This window comes from Mobula hypostoma, chromosome 7, assembly GCF_963921235.1.
Source record: "Mobula hypostoma chromosome 7, sMobHyp1.1, whole genome shotgun sequence".
Taxonomy (NCBI): Eukaryota; Metazoa; Chordata; class Chondrichthyes; order Myliobatiformes; family Myliobatidae; genus Mobula; species Mobula hypostoma.
In genome coordinates this window covers 21,982,154-22,002,915 of record NC_086103.1, presented here as the reverse complement: position 1 = coordinate 22,002,915, position 20,762 = coordinate 21,982,154, and the positions used below count along the sequence as shown (strand labels likewise).

The window sequence follows — 20,762 nt, the reverse complement described above, 5'->3', positions numbered from 1 at the left end:
CTGTATTCACTAGAATTCAGAAGAATGAGGGGTGACTTCATTGAAACCTATAGAATAGTGAAAGGCCTTGATAGAGTGGATATGGAGAGGATGTTTTCTATGGTGGGAGAATCTAAGACCAGAGGATACAGCCTCAGAATAGAGGGAGGTCCTTTTAGAACAGAGGTGAGGAGGAATTTCTTCAGCCAGAGAGTGGAATGGTTCGCTTCAGGCAGCTGTGGAAGCCAAGTCTTTATGTTTATTTAAGGCAGAGGTTAATAGATTCTTGATTGGTCAGGGCATGAAGGGATATGGCGAAAAGGCAGGAGATTGGGACTGAGAGGAAAATAGGATCAGCCATGTTGAAATGGTGGAGCAGACTCGATGGGCCAAATGGCCTTATTCTACTCCTATGCCTGATGGTCTAATTTGCTTTATTTATCCTCATATAAATAGTTGATTTTTTTTTGTTAAAATCTTTCCCTTTACTATATGCTCATCTTTTACTATCTCTAGTTTTTCACTGGACAAAGGATTGTTCCAGCCACCATCAGTGACAGGAAAGCATACCCCATCCTCTCTTGATCTGTTAACCTGTGACCTCATACAAACTTCCTCCAAGAGGACCACAACCTTGTCGTGGTTTGGAGGCTTGCATGCTTCAATGACCCAGGGAGCTATGTTGGCTGGAGTCAGGGCATTATGCTTAGGCTGTTGGTAGGGTCACCCATGCTAAACAGGTCAAAGGGTAGAGACCAGACAAGGAGTGGTTCATTGGTCCTCCAGGATTCAGACTGGTAAAACAAAATTATTTCATAAACAGCAATGAAGAATACATCTACGTTTGTGTCTCCACCCGGGACTTGCATGACTGACAGTAGTGAAAACCAAGAAGAAGCTACTGACATGAAGGAAGCCCTGACCACCAGAGATGGAGGACCTTCATTGCTGCCCTAAAAGCTAACAGCATAATTGTCAGTAAGCAAGTAAGTCATACACACTTATTTGTCAAATAGTGAACCTCATGGCTGAAATAATGGGAGATAAAGCTAGAATAAACATGAGCATGGTCAGAAACACAGCAATGTGTACAACCATAGATCCACTCCAAACTGGAAGAACTAAATATGACTCCAAATGCATGCCAATCATCATCATTACGTGCCCTGTCATATGACAAAGATGACCATGGTCCAATGACCATAATTCTTCTTGGCAAATTTTTCTACAAAAATGGTTTATCATTGTCTTCTTCTGGGCTGTGTCGGATGACCCCAGCCATTATCAATACTTTTCAAAGACTGTCTGCCTGACGTCAATGGTTGCATAGCCAGGACTTGTGATATGCCCCAGCAGCTCACATGAGCATCCATCACCTCTGCCCATGGCTTCATGTGACCCTGCTGAGCGGGCTAAGCAGGCGTTACACTTTGCCTAATGGTGGCCTGCAGGCTAGTGGAGGAAAGGAGCGCCTTACACCTCCATTGATGGAGAAGTATCTCCACCCCACCACCCAGATGTACCAATACATGCTGTATTCATGTATTTATCCACATTTTTATTCCATATCCATCCTTTAACCCCCTAACTTTATTTTTATATAGTCCTTTATTCAATATAGTTGTGGAATGTTGGTGTTTTTGTTGCAATGTAACTAACACATTCACAGCAAATTCCTAATATATGTAATATATGGCGACCTAAGTTGATCCATGATCCTTGAAATACAGTTCGAAAGAGGCTGATGAGCTTGAAAACTGATAAATTCCAGAGAACAAATGATCTCTGGAATAATTCTGGAATTATTCCTGCAGATTCAAAGGTGGCAAATATGACCTTACAATTCAAGAAAGCAAATAAAACCACTGGCTTGTTAGCTAATGTGAGTGGTAAAAAAAAAAATCCCAAAATATCTATCTATCTATCTATCTATCTATTTATCTATTTATTTATTTATTTATTTATCGAGGCAGTGTGGAATGGGCCATTCCATTCCAATGAGCCACACTACCCTATTTAACACTAGCCTGATCAGAGGACAATTTACAATGACCAATTAGCCTAGTGAAGAATGTAACAGCAGAGCACCTTGAAAATAAATATTGAGCAGAGGCAACAAGATTAAAACCATAAGACAAAGGAGAATTAGACCATTCAGCTTATCAAGTCTTCTCCACCATTCCATCATGGCCGATTTATTATCCCCCTCAACTTCACTCTTTAGCCTTCTTCCTGTAACCTCTGAAGCCCTGTAATTTAGAAGGGGGTTGGGAACTGGATATAGACTAGTTTGGCATGGGATGGAAACCAGAGTGACAGAACTATGGATGTTGCTGTTAGTTCACAAGTAGATGCATTGTGTAGTGAGACCGAAGATAGGGCAAAATTGCAGACAGTGGGATGAGTTGAAGTGTAACACAGGAGGAAAGTCAAAAATGTTGATGAGTAGAGGACTGAAGGTGTTATGTTTTAATGCATGAAGTATATGGAAAAAGGTAGATGATTTTGTCGTGCAGTTAGAGATTGGGGGTAGATATGATGTTGTCGGCATCACTGAGTCATGGCTAAAAGAAGATCATAGTTGGAAGCTTAATATCCAAGGATATGTCTTGTACTTAAAGGACGGGCAAGTAGGCAGAGGGATTGGGTTGGCTCTGTTAGTAAAAAAATGTAATTTATTCCTTATAAAGAGATGATTTAGGACAAAGATGGAGAATTCTTGTGGGTAGAGTTAAGAAGCTGCAAGGATAAAACTCCCTAATGGGAGTTATATACAGGCCCTGAACAGTAGCCAGGATGTGGGATGTAAATTACAACAGGAGGTAGAAAAGGCATGTAATAATGGGTAATGTTATGATAGTCACGATGGATTTCAATATGTAGGTAGACTGGGAAAATTAGGTTGGTGCTGGATCCCAAGAGAGGAAATGTTTAGAGCAGCTGGTGGTTGAGCCCACTTGGGGAAAGGCAGATCTGAATAGGGTGTTGTGTAATGAACCTAATTTAATTAAGGAGCTTAAGGTAAAGGAATACTTTGGAGTCAGTGATCATAATATGGTAGATACCACCCTGCAGTTTGAGAGGGAGAAGATAAAGTCAGATGTATCAGTATTACAGTGGAGTAAAGGGAATTACAGAGGCATGAGAGTGGAGCTGGCCAAAGTTGATTGGAAGGGAACACTATCGGGGATGAGAACAGAACAGCAATGGCTGGAGTTTCTGGGGGCAACTCGGAAAGCCATGATAGATACATCTCAAAGCTGAAGTATTCTGAAAGGAGGATGATGCAACTGTGGCTGACAAGGGAAGCCAAAGACAGCATAAAAGCAAAAGAGAGGGCATATAATATAGCAAAGATTAGTGAGAAGTTAAAGGATAGGGAAGATTTAAAAACCAACAGTAGGCAACTAAAAAAACATAAGGGGAGAAAGGATGAAATATGAAAGTAAGCTAGCCAACAATATCAAAAAGGATTCCAAATGTTTTTTTTTCAGATAAGCAAAGAGTAAGAGAGAGATGAGTGTGGATATCAGACCACTGGAAAACAATGATGGAGAAGTAGTAATGGGGGGCAAAGAAATGGCAAATGAACTTAATAGTGTTTTGTGTTAGTATTCTCTGTGGAAGACACTAGCAGTATGCCAGAAATTCAAAAGTGTCAGGGGGCAGAAATGAGTGTAGTTGCTATTACTAAGGAAAAGGTGCTTGGAAAGCTGATTCGTCTGAAGGTAGATAATTCATCTCGACCAGATGGACTACACCACAAGGTTCTGAAAGATGTAGCTGATGAAATTGTGGAGATATTAGTAATGATCTTTCAAGAATCACTAGATTCTGGTATGGTTCCAGAGGACTGGAAAATTGCACATGTCACTTCACTCTTTAAAAATGGCGGGAGGTGGAAGAAAGGAAATTAGACAGTAGCCAGTTAGCCTGACTTCAGTGATAATGTTGGAATCTATTATTAAGGACAGGTTTCAGGTTACTTGGAGGAGAATGATAAAATAGGCTATAGTCAGCATGGTTTCCTCAAGGGAAAATCTTGCCTGACAAATCTGTTGGAATTCTTTAAGGAAATAACAGGGAAGATAGAGAGCAGAAAGTCAGTGGGTGTTGTTTTATTTCAATTTTCAGACGGCCTTTGATGAGATACCTTTCATGAGACTGCTTAACAAGATAAAAGCCCATAGTATGACAGGAAAGGTATAGCATGGATGTAAGATTGGCTGACTGGAAGGAGGCAAACAGTGGGAATAAAGGGGACCTTTTCTAGTTGGCTGCCAGTGACTAGTGGTGTTTGGCAGGAGTCGGCATTGGGACCACTTCTTTTCATGCTACACTGTATGTCAACAATTTGGATGACAAAATTGACAACTTTGTGGCCAAGTTTGCAGATGATACGAAGATAGGAGGAGGGGCAGGTAGCGTTGAGGAAGCAGAGAGTCTGCAGAAGGACTTAGACAGATTGAGAGAATGGGCAAATAAATGTCAGATGGAATATAGTGTAGGGAAGGGCATGGTCCTGCACTTTGTTACAAGGAATAAAAGTGTAATCTAGTTTCTAAATGGGGAGAAAATTCAAAAACCAGAGGTGCAAAGGGACTTGGGAGTCCTTGTGCAGGTTAGCTTGCAGGTTGAGTCGGTGGTAAAGAAGGCAAATGCAATGTTAGCATTCATTTGGAGAGAACTAGAAAATAAGACCATTAATGTGATGCTAAGGCTTTATAAGGCAATAGTAAGACCACACTTGGAGTTTTGTTAGCAGTTTTGGGCCCCATATCTAAGAAAAGATGAACTGGCACTGGAGAGTCCGGAGGAGGTTCACAAGCATGATTCCAAAATTAAAGGGTTAATGTTTGAGGAGCATTTTTGTTGGCTCTGTAATTGTACTTGCTAGAGGTTAGAAGAATGAGGTGGGATGTCATTGAAACCTATCGAATATTGAAGAGCCTCGACAGAGTGAATGTTGAGAGGATCTCTCCTGCATTGGGTGAGACTTGGACTGGACAGCACAGTCTCAGAATAGAGGGATGTCTATTTAGAACAGAGATGAGGAGGAATTTTTTTAGTCAGAAGGGTGGTCAGTCTGTGGAATTCATAGCCACAGACAGCTGTGGAAACCAAGTCATTGAGTATATTTAAAATGGAGTTTCATTGTTCTTGATTAGCCAGTATTTCAAAGGTTGCAGGAAGAAGGCAAGAGAGTGAGGTTCTGAGGATAATAACTGAGCTACGAAGGAATGGTGGAGCAGGCTCGATGGGTCGAATGGCCTAATTATGTCTTATGATCTAATAGAAACATAGAAACATAGAAAATAGGTGCAGGAGTAGGCCATTCGGCCCTTCGAGCCTGCACCGCCATTTATTATGATCATGGCTGATCATCCAACTCAGAACCCAGCCTTCCCTCCATACCCCCTGACCCCTGTAGCCACAAGGGCCATATCTAACTCCCTCTTAAACATAGCCAATGAACTGGCCTCAACAGTTTGCTGTGGCAGAGAATTCCACAGATTCACCACTCTCTGTGTGAAGAAGTTTTTCCTAATCGCGATCCTAAAAGGCTTCCCCTCTATCCTCAAACTGTGACCCCTCGTTCTGGACCTCCCCAACATCGGGAACAATCTTCCTGCATCTAGCCTGTCCAATCCCTTTAGGATCTTATACGTTTCAATCAGATCCCCCCTCGATCTTCTAAATTCCAACGAGTACAAGCCCAGTTCATCCAGTCTTTCTTCATATGAAAGACCTGCCATCCCAGGAATCAATCTGGTGAACCTTCTTTGTACTCCCTCTATGGCAAAGATGTCTTTCCTCAGATTAGGGGACCAAAACTGCACACAATACTCCAGGTGTGGTCTCACCAAGGCCTTGTACAACTGCAGTAGTACCTCCCTGCTCCTGTACTCGAATCCTCTCGCTATAAATGCCAGCATACCGTTCGCCTTTTTCACCGCCTGCTGTACCTGCATGCCCACTTTCAATGACTGGTGTATAATGACACCCAGGTCTCGTTGCACCTCCCCTTTTCCTAATCGGCCACCATTCAGATAATAATCTGTTTTCCTATTTTTGCCACCAAAGTGGATAACTTCACATTTATCCACATTAAATTGCATCTGCCATGAGTTTGCCCACTCACCCAACCTATCCAAGTCACCCTGCATCCTCTTAGCATCCTCCTCACTGCTAACACTGCCACCCAGCTTTGTGTCATCCGCAAACTTGGAGATGCTGCATTTAATTCCCTCATCCAAGTCATTAATATATATTGTAAACAACTGGGGTCCCAGCACTGAGCCTTGCGGTACCCCACTAGTCACCGCCTGCCATTCTGAAAAGGTCCCGTTTATTCCCACTCTTTGCTTCCTGTCTGCTAACCAATTCTCCACCCACACCAATACCTTACCCCCAATACCGTGTGCTTTAAGTTTGCACACTAATCTCCTGTGTGGGACCTTGTCAAAAGCCTTTTGAAAATCCAAATATACCACATCCACTGGTTCTCCCCTATCCACTCTACTAGTTACATCCTCAAAAAATTCTATGAGATTCGTCAGACATGATTTTCCTTTCACAAATCCATGCTAACTTTGTCCGATCATTTCACTGCTTTCCAAATGTGCTGTTATCACATCCTTGATAACTGACTCCAGCAGTTTCCCCACCACTGACGTTAGGCTAACCGGCCTATAGTTCCCCGGTTTCTCTCTCCCTCCTTTTTTAAAAAGTGGGGTTACATTAGCCACCCTCCAATCCTCAGGAACTAGTCCAGAATCTAACGAGTTTTGAAAAATTATCACTAATGCATCCACTATTTCTTGGGCTACTTCCTTAAGCACTCTGGGATGCAGACCATCTGGCCCTGGGGATTTATCTGCCTTCAATCCCTTCAATTTACCTAACACCACTTCCCTACTAACATGTATTTCACTCAGTTCCTCCATCTCACTGGACCCTCTGTCCCTTACTATTTCTGGAAGATTATTTATAGAAACATAGAAACATAGAAAATAGGTGCAGGAGTAGGCCATTCGGCCCTTCGAGCCTGCACCGCCATTTATTATGATCATGGCTGATCATCCAACTCAGAACCCAGCCTTCCCTCCATACCCCCTGACCCCTGTAGCCACAAGGGCCATATCTAACTTCCTTTTAAACATAGCTAATGAACTGGCCTCAACAGTTTGCTGTGGCAGAGAATTCCACAGATTCACCACTCTCTGTGTGAAGAAGTTTTTCCTAACCTCGGTCCTAAAAGGCTTCCCCTCTATCCTCAAACTGTGACCCCTCGTTCTAGACCTCCCCAACATCGGGAACAATCTTCCTGCATCTAGCCTGTCCAATCCCTTTAGGATCTTATACGTTTCAATCAGATCCCCCCTCAATCTTCTAAATTCCAACGAGTACAAGCCCAGTTCATCCAGTCTTTCTTCATATGAAAGACCTGCCATCCCAGGAATCAATCTGGTGAACCTTCTTTGTACTCCCTCTATGGCAAAGATGTCTTTCCTCAGATTAGGGGACCAAAACTGCACACAATACTCCAGGTTTATGTCCTCCTTAGTGAAGACAGAACCAAAGTAATTATTCAATTGGTCTGCCATGTCCTTGCTCCCCATAATCAATTCACCTGTTTCTGTCTGCAGGGGACCTACATTTGTCTTTATCAGTCTTTTCCTTTTTACATATCTATAAAAGCTTTTACAGTCCGTTTTTATGTTCTCTGCCAGTTTTCTCTCATAATCTTTTTTCCCCTTCCTAATTAAGCCCTTTGTCTTCCTCTGCTGAACTCTGAATTTCTCCCAGTCCTCAGGTGAGCCACTTTCTCTGGCTAATTTGTATGCTACTTCTTTGGAATTGATACTATCCCTAATTTCTCTTGTCAGCCACGGGTGCACTACCTTCCTTGATTTATTCTTTTGCCAAACTGGGATGAACAATTGTTGTAGTTCATCCATGCAACCTTTAAATGCTTGCCATATATAATGGTCTATATTTGAAGAGGACTGGTGTATTTGGATTTTTGGAGAGCTTTCAATAAATTCACAAACAGGAGATCAGACAATAAAATTGGATCACATGGAAAGGGATGTAATATACAGAGACAGAAAGCAAAGAGTAGGACTAATCAGAACATTTTCCAGTTCACAAGATGTGTCAACTCGAATAATGTAGAGATTTGTGCTCAGGATCCAGCTTTTCTAATATATAATAACAAAACAAAATTCGGTGAAGAGATTTAGAACGGAGATCAAGCCAAAATAATTAATTTATTTGACACTATGCTGATAGGATACCCAGTCAAAGTTAGTGAATAAAATGCAATCCATGACAACTTATAGTTGGTAAAATAGTTGTTGAAGAAAATGACTTCCTCATTGGATGAGGACCAAAGCTCAAATAAAAGACAAAATTTAGTCTGAACTAGATGGGATGAATGGCCTACTTATGTGTTGCATTTCAAATATGGCTTTGACATTGATTGTTGGCAGAATATCTAACCCAACTTTTCAGTTCTGAGCCCAGTCATGATTTTACCTAATTCTCCTGATGAAGGGTCGCTGCCTGAAACGTCAACACTTTATTCCTTTCTATAGACGTTGCCTGATCTGCTGAGTTCCTCCAGCATATTGTATGTGTTACTCTTGCCTAACTTCCACCATTCATGCACAGCAGCAATATCTGGATGACAAAAGGAGGAGGGAGTCCCAGTCTATATTCTCCAGATGAATCCAAAGATACTGAGTCTTTACATTGCTAACCAGTAAGCGAATTGATTCTGCAAACCTTTGAATTACTAGGTTCAATCACTCACTGGATAAGTTTACAAAACTATCAAAGGTGTACTCAATGGTGTGCCCACTATTGAGCACATCGACACAAAGTACTGTAGCATCCATCATCAAGGACCCCCACTACCCATGTCATGTTCTCTTCTCGCTGCTGCCATTGAGAAAAAGTTACAGGAACCTCAGGACTCACACCACTGAGTCCAGGAACAATTATTACTCCTCAACTATCAGGCTCTTGAAACAAACTTCACTCAGCTTCATTTACCCCATCATTGAAATGTTCCCACAATCCATGGACTCTCTTTCAAGAACTCTTCATGTCATGTTTTTGAAATATTTATTGCTTATTTATTTACTATTATTATTTCTTTCTTATTGTATATGCACAGCTTGTTGACTTTTTCACACTAGTTGAACACCCACGTTGGTGCGGAATTTCATTGATTCTATTACGGTTATTTTTCTAATATGGCTTTATTGAGTATGCCCACAAGAAAATGAATCTCAGGGTTGTATACTTTGATAAGAAATTTACTTTGAACTTTGAAAAGGACCTGAAGAAATTTTTGTGGTAAGTGCTCTTATGATCCTTTTTCAGCATATACAATAACTATTGTTATCAATGAAACATACATAAACAGAAGCTGACAGGCAGCTAAAGGGTGGCTCAGTCCAAAATATTGACCGTTTATTCTCCATAGATGCTGCCTGAAATCCTGCTGTTCCTCCACTATTTTGTGGGTGTTGCTCGGTATTTCCAGCACCTGCAGAATCTCTTGGTTTTATGATGAGCTGCTCCACTGCAAAGTCTGTTTGAGGGACGCATACCATGAACAAGTTTAAATCTTCTCTTTGACGGGACTTCAGTGAGATCCTCTTCGATGCTCCCCCTGTGTGATCTTTGCTGCTCTCCAATTCTTCGACCATGCGCTCAGCCGGACATGCTATCACAGCACCTACCACTTGCCAGCTTGTATTCCATCCCCTCTGCCCACAATCTTATTCTGTCTTCTTCCCGCTTCCTTTCCAGTCCTGATGAAGGGTCTCGGCCAAAGCGATGAATGCTTATTCCTCTCCAGAGATTCTGATGGTCCTGCTGAATTCCTCCAGCATTTTGTTTTTGTTGCCTGGATTTCCAGCATCTGCGGAATCTCCCTTGTTTATAGTTTTTTTAAAACTTGAATATTTCCTCTGGTGAAATAGGTTCCTGATTCATGTGGAGCTCTCTGCTAAGCTGTGGATACAGTGTGTCAGGACACTGGCTGAGAACAGGATTAAGTTTACATGACATCTTCTCAATCACAGTTTTGAAGAACTGGCACTGCTCTATTTAGTTAGAAAGTTCACTAAATTGAGTCCCCAGGGCTCGTACTATGAATAGAAGTGAAGTATATTGGGCCTCCCTCTCCAGAGCTTAGGAAAAAGTAAACAGAGTTCACTGTGACATGTAAGATTTTCATGGGGCTTGAATTGTGTATCTGGAGCTGATATTTCCCTTTGCTGTGTCAAAGTTTTAAGTGTTTATGTCACCCAGAGGAATATAACTATTTGTTGTTCTTTACCAAAGAGAGCTGTATATGCTCTGTCACTGAAATATATTCAAGATATTGAAAGATTGCGGAATATAAAGGGAAACAAAGGATGTGGGGTTACTACAGGAAAGTGGTGCTGAGATAAACAAAAAAAATCATCCATAATATCTTACTGAGTGGCAGAACAGAACTTGTAAACTTACAATCGACTTTGTCATGGCCTTGCGCCATATTGGATTCAAAGTACATTTATTATCAATGAATGTATAAATTATACAACCTTGAGATTTGTTTGCTTACAGGCAGTCACAAAGCAAAGAATCCAAAAGAACCCAATTTTAAAAAATAAAAACCAATACCTGATCTGCAGAGAAAGGGGAAAAGAAACAAATCATGCAAACAATTGAAGTAAGCAACAACATTTCAAACCAAAAATCAGCCCTTAGATCCAAACCCGAGAGCAGCCTGGAGTAGGCCCAAGCCTGGGTATCAGTCCATTACATTAACAGGCATGGAGCACAGCAGCCGGGGGCAGTTTTCAAAGCCTCAGCGCCATGAGAGAGGAGTGAACATCATGGGAGAGTGAGCAAAATCAGCTCTCACTTCCGATCCCCACATCCTGTCTTTCCAGTATATTAATTAAATTGGCCAAGCAGCGTTTCGTACCTCGCACTGGGACGCAGGCACCGCTGCAGTGAAAGACTCCTGGCCTAGAACATGCTGCCCAGTGACCCACTCTGGGCCCAGATTTTACCGCCCAGCCTCGACTTCTCCAAATAAGCCTGGCGCACTTAGCGATCCCACCTTGCACCCGGGCTGGTTGTACGGGCATCAGAACTCCTCAGCTTCGACTTCTCCTCTCCAAATGTCTCACTCCAGCTGCATCGATCCTGCAACGTACTCGCACGGTTCATCCCTCAAATTCACTTCACCTTCGCTCGCCTCTTCATTGATTGCAGTGATAATTTACTACAATTTACTTCAGAAAAGGTGTCATCAGCAATGCTTTCAGTTGAATTTCTTGCTTTTCAAACTACCTGTGACCCGTCACGCGCGTTCAGTAGCACCGCCCTGATTCGGAAGTTTAAAAATTGTCTGCCTGTACTGCACTTTCTCTGTAACTGTAACACTTTATTCTGATTATATTTTTTGCTTTTCCCTTGCACTACCTCAATGTACTGATGTGATGAAATGATCTGGATGGATGGTGTGAAAAACAAAGATCTTCACACTATTTTAGAACATATGGCAATAATAAACCAATTTATTAATCTAATACCACTTAAGTTTCTACCAACTTAATTACCAATGTAAAGTCCATCAACTTTGTTTAATTGTATCACTTAGAGATAATATTAATCTGCTACTTGCCAATGACGTAAGAGAGGATTAAATTCCAACCCGTAATGAAAGCCAAAAATTCTCCGATGGTAACATAGCTGTAGAGATAAGCCGAGCCAGCCTTCGGTACCCGTGCACCAAATTCCGCAAAGCATACACCTGCCAACGCTGAAGCAACCGCAGCAATTAAGAAGGAGATGACGATACTGGGCCCAGCCTCTACTTTGGCAACTTCTCCTGTCAGCAAGTATACACCAGCACCCAGAGTACTGCCAATGCCGAGGGCAATGAGGTCAGCGGTAGATAAACAGCGACACAGACTGGATTCTTGAACGTTGTCCAACGTCACCACTTTTTTCCGAAAAAGGCACTGAGCAACTGATGGGACTCGACCACAGGAAATCATCCTAGTGGGAAAATAGAAAGAGTATGAATTATGAAGCAAAGAAAGATTAAAACATGATGTCTGTAACTGCCAAGGAATCACAAAGTGAGTTTTGAACTACCTTCTAACAACTGAATGAAGTGACAATGTCTTTCCTTTAGTTTTAAAAATATATCTTTTTAAAAACTTGTATTTCGGTAGTCATGCATTTAGTCATACTGTATCATATATTCTAGAAAACTCCTGTCAGGCCACATCTGGAATATCGCATCCAGCTCTGGTCACCCCATTACAGGAAAGATGTTGCGGCTTTGGAGAGGGTGTAGAAGAGGTTTACCAAGATACTGCCTGGTTTAGAGGGCATGTGCTGTAACGGGAGGTTGAACAAATTCAGACTGTCTCCTCTGGAGAGCCAAAGGCTGAGGGAAGATCGTGGAGAGGTTTATAAGGTTATGAGAGGCATAGATAAAGTGAGCAAACAGTATTTTTTTCTCCCCAGGGTTGAAATGTCAAATACCAGAGGCCATGCATTTAAGGTGAGAGGGAGCAATTTCAAAGGAGATGTGAGGGGCAATTTGTTTTTTAACTACTGTGACGAGAATACACATAAATTAAGATGTTTGCTGGCCTGGGCTAGCATCAGTGGCATCAGCAGTTGGTCTGCCACCTGTCCTCAGGGGAGGGAGAGATAAGGAACACAATGAAGCAGCATTTGGAGATGTTAATGAAGGAGCCATCAGTCTGGGTATTGTCTAGAGCGGCTCCCCCTTTGAACCCTGAACTGTTTGAAGTGATGGACAGGCGATACCCCAGCAGGGGGATAAAAAGGGACAGGTTCGCTAAGGCAGGACACGCATGACACCCGAGGTAATGAGACCCTGGAAGCGGTGCGCCTCTCACAATTCGGTGGGAAGCTCTTGGACGGCTGATCGCGGGATCAGCCTTAGACGCACAGGGTGGGTACGATCAGCGGGAACCCGGTGTGTGTCCGCCCTTGCTTGGGTGCCAGGTTCACTGCAGAGGATCGACCGCATCTGGAGGAGGGGTCACAGTCGGTGACCTCAGGTGACATCACAAAGGACCCGCCCGAAAGCTGCTTGTGAGCAATATCACAGGTCTGTGTGTGGAAGCCGTTTTGAATGATCATTCGTTCTTGTTCTCTCTCTCCTTCCCCCCCCCCACATGGTCCATCGCCATGGCAACGATTACTGCGAACTGAACTAAATTGAACTGGACTTTGTGTCACTTTGAAATTGGTCATTTACCCCTAGACAACGATAGAGCTTGATTGATCCTGTTATCTTAATTCTGTGCACATGTGTGTTTATCATTGCTGAACTGTTGCATTTATTATCCTTTCGATTACTGTGTTGCTTGTTTCTTTAATAAAACTTTCTTAGTTCTAGTAATCCAGACTCCAACTGAGCGATCCATTTCTGCTGGTTTGGCAACCCAGTTATGGGGTACGTAACACTACACAGAAAGTGGTGGGTGCCTGGAATACATCATCTGGGGTGGTGGTAGAGGCAGATGTATTAAGGACTTCTAAGAGACATATAGTTAGGCACATAAATGTGAGGAAAATGGAAGGATATGGACATTACGTCAGCATAAAGAACTCGGTAAATTGGCCATTTGATTACTAATAGATTTGGTTCGAAACAGCATTGTGGTCCGAAGGGCCTGTTCTTGTGATGTACTCTTCTATGTTCTGTGATTCTGTTGAAATTTGCTTATTAATCGCAAGTAGGTCAAAACATACAGTGAAATACTTTGTTTGCATTAACAACCAACTCAAACAAAGAATGTGCTGGGGGACTGTCTGTTTTGATGGTGAAGTTCTGTTTCTCACAATGTTGCAAATAATGCATAATATCTATCCTATTCCTTGGCGGTGAGTATATTTATTTATTGACATTCTGCGCAGTGTAAACCCTTCCGGCCCTTTGAGCCGCACCACCCAGCAATCCCCCAGTTTAATCCTAGTCTAATCATGGGACAATTTACAATGACCAGTTGACCTACCAGTGTAGATATTTGACACACTAATTGGAAATTTATTTTGCTACCATTTTAACTCACTTATTTTAACTAGTTTAATCCTTTGGTTTACTTAGCAGAGAAGAAGATTTAAGACCTTTTAGTCGTTTGAATGTAATAAAGAAATAGTTTAATTTCTAAAGCACTTTTCATGACCCAGTCTGTCCCAGATACACTCTAGCTGATTGGTGATGAAATGATAAAAATTTCTAATGTAACTGAAAAAATAGTGCAGGAACAGCTCCTAAGTCTCTTTGTTCTGGAGGTCGGAGGCCTGGAGGTAGCCTGCCCAGGCGTTGGAGGCCCCTCTGTGTGTGGGGGGGCAGGGGGTGGTAAAGGGGGTGTTGTTGGGGAAAGGGTTTGTTTTGCTGTTGTTGCTTGTTGCATGCTGGCTGTGTGTTGTTCTGCGGAATATTGTAGGCATGTAGCATTTGTTGTGGTAGTTAATACTGTTATTCCTTTGCCACTCAGTTAGCCGCTCGCACTTGGGAGGAGTTCACATATTGTACAAGCAGCGTTATCAATGAAGTTTAGTTGAATATCCTGCATGCTGCTGGCAAACTGGTGTGCTTTGCACTCGCCCTCAATATTGAAAATGACGTGGTGTCAGAAATGGTCGCTCATCAATGAATTCGGGCTACAGACCAAAAGGGATCCCCAAGAGGAAGAATTTACAGTAAAATTGTCCTTGTTCGTATATATCTAGGAAAAATATCCGAAGTCTTATCAACCTATATTGTCCATGCCAGTTGCAAATTATATGCACCATGAGGCAGAGCTGAAACTTGGCAACACTTTTGAGCCGTACCCAAAAGTGGATACATTGTAATAAACTGTGTGCCAATAGCCTAGGGAGGTGTACAGAGACATAGACACAGCAGAGAAAGCAGAGAAGTCAGTCAAACTCTCAGGGAGAGAAAAAAAGATTTTTGTTGTCCAAATAAATAAAATACTGAACAAACAAATAGGAAAATGAAGCAACACACGCAAAATGCTGGAGAAACTCAGCAGGCCAGGCAGCATCAATGGAAAAAAGTACAGTTGATGTTTCAGCCCAAGACCCTTCAGCAGGACTGGAAAAAAAGAAATGAGGAGTAGATTTAAAAGATGGGGAGAAGGGAGAGAGAAACACAACGTGATAGGTGAAACTGGGAGGGGGATGAGTGAAGTAAAGAGCTGGGAAGTTGATTGGTGAATGAGATACAGGGCTGGAGAAAGGGGAGTCTGTTAGGAGAGGAGAGAAGGCCATTGAAGAAAGAAAGGTGGGGGGAGCACCAGAGGGAGGTGATGGGCAGGCAAGGAAATAAGGTGAGAGAGGGAAAAGGGGATGGGGAATGGTGAAGGAGGGAGGGGGTGCATTACTGGAAGTTCAAGAAGTCAATGTTCATACCATCAGGTTGGAGGCTACCCAGACGGAATATAAAGTGCTGTTCCTCCAACCTGAGTGTGACCTCATCCCACTAGGAGAAGAGTCCATGGATTGACATATCGGAATGGGAATTGGAAGTGGAATTAAAATGGGAGGCCACTGGGAGAGCCTGCTTCTTCTGGCGGATGGAGGATAGGTGTTCGGCGAAGCGGTCTCCCAATCTACGTCGAGTCTCACTGATTTACAGAAAGCCACACCAGGAGCATTGGACACAGGTATATGACCCCAACAGTATATGACAGGTAAAGTGTCACCTTACCTAGAAAGACGGTTTGGGGCCCTGAATGGTAGTGAGGGAGGAGGAGTAGGGGCAGGTGTAGCACTTGTCCCGCTTGCAAGGATAAGTACCAGAAGCAAGATCTGTGGGGAGGGACGAATGGACAAGGAAGTCGTATAGGGAGTAACCCCTGCAAAAAGCAGAAAGTGGGAGGGGGGGGTGAAGATGTGCTTGGTGGTGGGATCCCACTGGAGAAGGCGGAAGATCCGGAGAATTATGTGCTAGACACGGAGGCTGGTGGGGTGGTAGGTGAGGACAAGAGCAACCCTATCCCTGGTAGGGTGGCAGGAGGATGGGGTGAGAGCAGACGTGGGCAAGATGGAAGAGATGCGGTTGAGGGCAACATTGATGGTTGAGAAAGGAAAGCCCCTTTCTTTGAAAAAGAAGGACATCTCCTTCATTCTGGAATGAAAAGTCTCATCCTGAGAGCAGATGCAGCGGAGCTAGAGGAATTGAGAGAAGAGGGTGGCGTTTTCACAAGTAACAGGGTGGGAAGAGGTATAGTTGAGGTAGCTGTGAGAGTCTGTGGGTTTATAAGAGGCATCGGTAGATAAGCTGTCTCCAGAGATAGAGGCAGTGAGATCAAGAAAGGGGAGGGAGGTGTCAGAAACTGACCAGGTAAATTTGAAGGCAGGATGGAAGTTGGAGGCAAAGTTGATAAGGTCAATGAGCTCCCCATGGGTGCAGGAAGCAGCATCAGTGCAGTCGTCGATGTAGCGTAGGGAAAGTGGGGGACTATGAGTTCAAACACCAGACAAGCAGTCCACAGTACCCACAGGCTAATGGAGAAGTGGAAAGAGCAATGCAAACTGTTTTGGGCCCCCTATCTTCAAAAGGTTGTGCTGATACTGGAGTGGGTTCAAAAGAGGTTCACAAAAATGATTCCAGGATTGAATGGCTTGTCACATGAAGAGCATTTGATGGCTCTGGGCCTGTATCCACTAAAATTCAGAAGAAGGAAGGGTGACCTCATTGAAACTTATCGAATGGTGAAAGGCCTAGATAAAATGGATGTGGAGAGGATGTGTCTTATGGTGGGAGAGTCTAAGACCAGAAGATACAACCTAAGAATAGAGGGGCGTTCTTTTAGAATGGAGATGCGGAGGAACTTTTCTTACCAGGGAGTGGTAAATCTGTAGAATTCTTTGCCACAGGCAGCTGTGAGGACCAAGTCTTTATGTATATTTATGGCAGAGATTGATAGGTTCTTGATTAGTCACGGCATGACGGGATATGGAGAGAAGGCAGGAGATTGGGGCTGAAAGGAAAATTGGATCAGCCATGACTCGACAGGCCAAATGGCCCAATTCTGCTCCTATATCTTATGGTCTTATGGTCTAACAAGCCTGCCTATTCTTTCTTCCCTTCTTCACCCTCACTTGCTGGTCTTAGAGAAAGAGAGAAATTTTGTGACAATGGAGTGGAGAAAATGAAGAGCATGCGTGATCTCAGAGACAGAGCTAAATCTTTGTTGTCACTCAGGAGTGGTGAAGCTGTTTACGTTCCAGACCAATTTTTCAGAGGAACAATAGTCCGGCAGCATGCAACACAATCGCTTGTGATCAGAAAACCACAAGGTGAAATCAGATGGAACAGGCACGTGCTCGTGCGCCTTCAAAGTCCACGAAAGGTAGAGAAAGAAATAGAGTGGTCTTATTCTTATGACCAGGGTGACCTGAGGTAGAATCACCTGGTCAAGAATCTCCTTCCGCTCCAACACCTCCAAGAACCTACACCAGATATGATTGTTTATCTGTCCCACCACAGGGATGTACTCCATAGCCTAATAGCTTAAGGCAGGTGACTAAAGAGGGAGAATAATCCTCTCACTTTGCCAATGTGTTCAGGTGGTCTACCCTGAGCTCCATTAAATTTAGTGTTTTAAAAGGAGTTCTAATGTTGGAAATATTTCACAAAATGAGACTGTTCTTATCAGTGAAAACAAAGGGAAAAAACTAAGAGAAAGACAGTTATAATGTTGGCAGTTCTTTTTTACATTATGTAACGAGAATAAGGAGCTTTGCTATGGGCAAAGTGAACTAGATAGCTCAATTTCAGTGACAATAATTTCAATACAGTTCTATGGACAAGAAGTACATGTTCCCGCTGATGGGTGAGTCCAGAACCAGAGGCCACAGTTTAAGAATTAGGGGTAGGCCATTTAGAACGGAGTTGAGGATAAACTTTTTCACCCAGAGAGTGGCGGATATATGGAATGCTCTGCCCCAGAAGGCTGTGGAGGCCAACTCTCTGGATGCTTTCAAAAAAGAGATGGATAGAGCTCTTAAAGATAGCGGAATCAAAGGTTATGGGGATAAGGCAGGAACTGGATACTGATAGTGGATGATCAGCCATGATCACAGTGAATGGCGGTGCTGGCTCGAAGGGCCGAATGACCTACTCCTGCACCTATTGTCTATTGTCTATTGTCTACATACCTAGTTTTTCTTTATTTTTCAAGAAGGGGAGATGTCGTGGTAGTTAATAGTGTTATTACTATGTCGCTCAGTTAGGCACTCTCACATGCGAGGAGTTCACATACTGTACAAGCAGCGTTATCAGTAAAGATTAGTTGAATATCTTGCATGTTGCTGGCATCCTGGGTGTACTCTGCTCTCTCCCTCAGTGGCGAACACAACAGTGTCAGCACCTGAATGTGTACTGACCCTTGCAGGCTGCCTCTGCACATCCTTATGTACTGTTGGTTGTTAACACAACGTGTTTCGCTGTATGTTTCAATGCACATGTGATTAACAATTAAATCTAATCTTTCAGCCTGTTTCATCAAAATCACAATTGATTTCCTAACCTAGTGCTGTCTGCATATCTCTGCATTGCGCCACAGTAGTGCAGCAGTTGGCGCAACGCTATTGCAGCTTGTGGTGTCTGAGTTCAGGGTTCAATTCCGGTGATGTCTGTAAGGAGTTGGTACGTTTTTTCCATGACTGTGTGTGCTTCCACCTGGTGCTCCGGTTTCCTCCCACAATCCAAAGACAAACTGGTTAGTAGGTTAATTGGTCATTGTAAATTGTCTGGTAATTAGGCGAGGGTTAAATCGCTGTGTTGCTGGGCGATGGGGCTTGCTGGGCTGGAAGGGCCTGTTCCACACTGTATTTCTAAATAAATAAATATAAATAGGAATTACCTTGATATCCAGCAATTTATTGGCTTCTATTTTAAATAAACTTAGTAGCAGACTCTTCGTAGCCACCACCAGGATAGGGAAGACCAGATTACACCAAACACTGCATGAAATGAAACCAATACAGCTGACTGTTTCTGCTGACCCCACTTGCCTGCATTAAGCTTGCATTCCTCTACACTGGGAGTTCCCAACCTGGGGTCCACGACCCTGGCTTAGGTATTAGTCCACGGCATAAAAATTGCTGGGAACCCCTGCTCTACATCTTTCTTATCCAAGTACCCGCCCAAAAGCTTCTTAAACATTATAATTGCATTTGCCTCCACCACCTCACCACTGCTGGGTCCTGATGCTCTTGGAGGTGCTATTGAAATACTGAGATTTATGGATTGGACTGTATTTCAAACTAACTATAGTTCACACTGGACTCTTTCAGTTCTATGTTTTTTTTCATGTTCTCACCATTCTTTCTGTTTGCTGATTGCCAGACTAGGCATTTGATGTTCTTGTTGATATGTGGGTGATCTGTTTTTGTGTGAGGGAGGGGTGGGTGTGTTTGCAAGCTTTTTTTTCTTTTTCTTTTCATGCTGAGGGTGAATACAATTAGAGAGCGAGGGAGGGGATTGATATCTTTTTTCAACTACTTCTATGGTTTTCTCTATTTTATGGCTATCTGGACAAGACAAATCCCAGGGTTGTATTCTACATACATACTTAGATAATAAAATGAACCTTTGAACCTTTTTGAATCTTTGAAGTGGCAGCTCATTCCAGGCGAACACTACCAGATGAATAACTTACCCCTCAGATCTCCTTTAAATAGTTCCCCTCTCACTTTTGAACTTTAAACCTGTGCATTCTAGGAAAGGCATTCTGATAATCTGCCTTATTTACGATCCTCAGAGTTTTAAAATCCTCTCTGAGATCACCCCTCAGTTTCCTATGTTACAGTGAGGAAAAATCCTGCACATACAATCTCTCCTTGTAACTACATCTCTCTCTCTTTGACCTACCTGACAAAGAACGGAACCCATTACTTATTTAACAAACCCTGCTTGCAGAGTTGGCATAGACGAAAGTTTTTATACCAAAACAGATCTGTCATATACTCAGTTACACATGGACAAGATGAGGCTGAAATAATTGATGGTTTACATACAAAAGGGGTTTATAATTGTCTACAAAGCCATCTTACAGAGAGATATCATTATCAAAGTTCTCTCAAGCTACAGTTGACAGAATATAACGAGATATTATGTACTCGAGTTGGTATACTCATTGCAATGCACATGAGAAGGAATGTCAGAATCAGGTTTTACACCACTGGCATATGTTGTGAAATTTGTTGCTCTGTGGCAGCAGTACATAATAATAAAATTATAAGTTACTGTGTAAAAGTTTTAGACACCCTGGCTATATATATGTGTCTAAGACTTTTACACAGTTCTGTATCTCTGGAGGAACAGACAAGATCAGCACGGGAGAACGAACTGCTGCCTCTACTGTGGCACTCCAGAACATTTTCATACATCATATCCCAAGCACCCAGTAAAACCTGTTAGCAGGAAGGGGGAATTGTGAGGGGTCGATTCTCCCTTGAAGCACCTTCCCCTAATCCAGTAATGCTCTCAGCTTCCTTGTCATGGGGGTTCCAGATCCTTGAGCTTCAAGCATTTCTTGACTCTGGAGCAGGCAGGAACCTCATGGATATCTCTCCGGCTAAAAGATAGGGAGTTCCAACATAACAACTGTGAGAGAATATTGATGTCAAGGCTTTGGATGGTTGGCCTCTGGGCACCGGCAAGATCCACCTTTCACACAACCCCCTCAATTTGTGCTAGA

General features: G+C 42.8%; 2 protein-coding genes across 2 annotated transcripts in view; one reads left to right on the top strand and one right to left on the bottom strand.

Moving 5' to 3' along the window:
- LOC134349185 (cationic amino acid transporter 2-like) overlaps positions 1-12,053 on the bottom strand; it is a 40,160-nt gene extending 28,107 nt beyond the window's left edge. The window contains exon 1 of the mRNA XM_063053132.1: positions 11,678-12,053. Within this exon, the coding sequence (XP_062909202.1) occupies positions 11,678-12,053 (376 nt within the window). The remainder of the gene's footprint in view (positions 1-11,677) is intronic.
- Positions 12,054-12,058: 5 nt separating this feature from the next.
- Positions 12,059-20,762, top strand: part of LOC134349186 (fibroblast growth factor 1-like) — a 100,035-nt gene continuing 91,331 nt past the window's right edge. The window contains exon 1 of the mRNA XM_063053137.1: positions 12,059-12,137. The gene's annotated coding sequence lies outside the window, so the exon portion shown is untranslated. The remainder of the gene's footprint in view (positions 12,138-20,762) is intronic.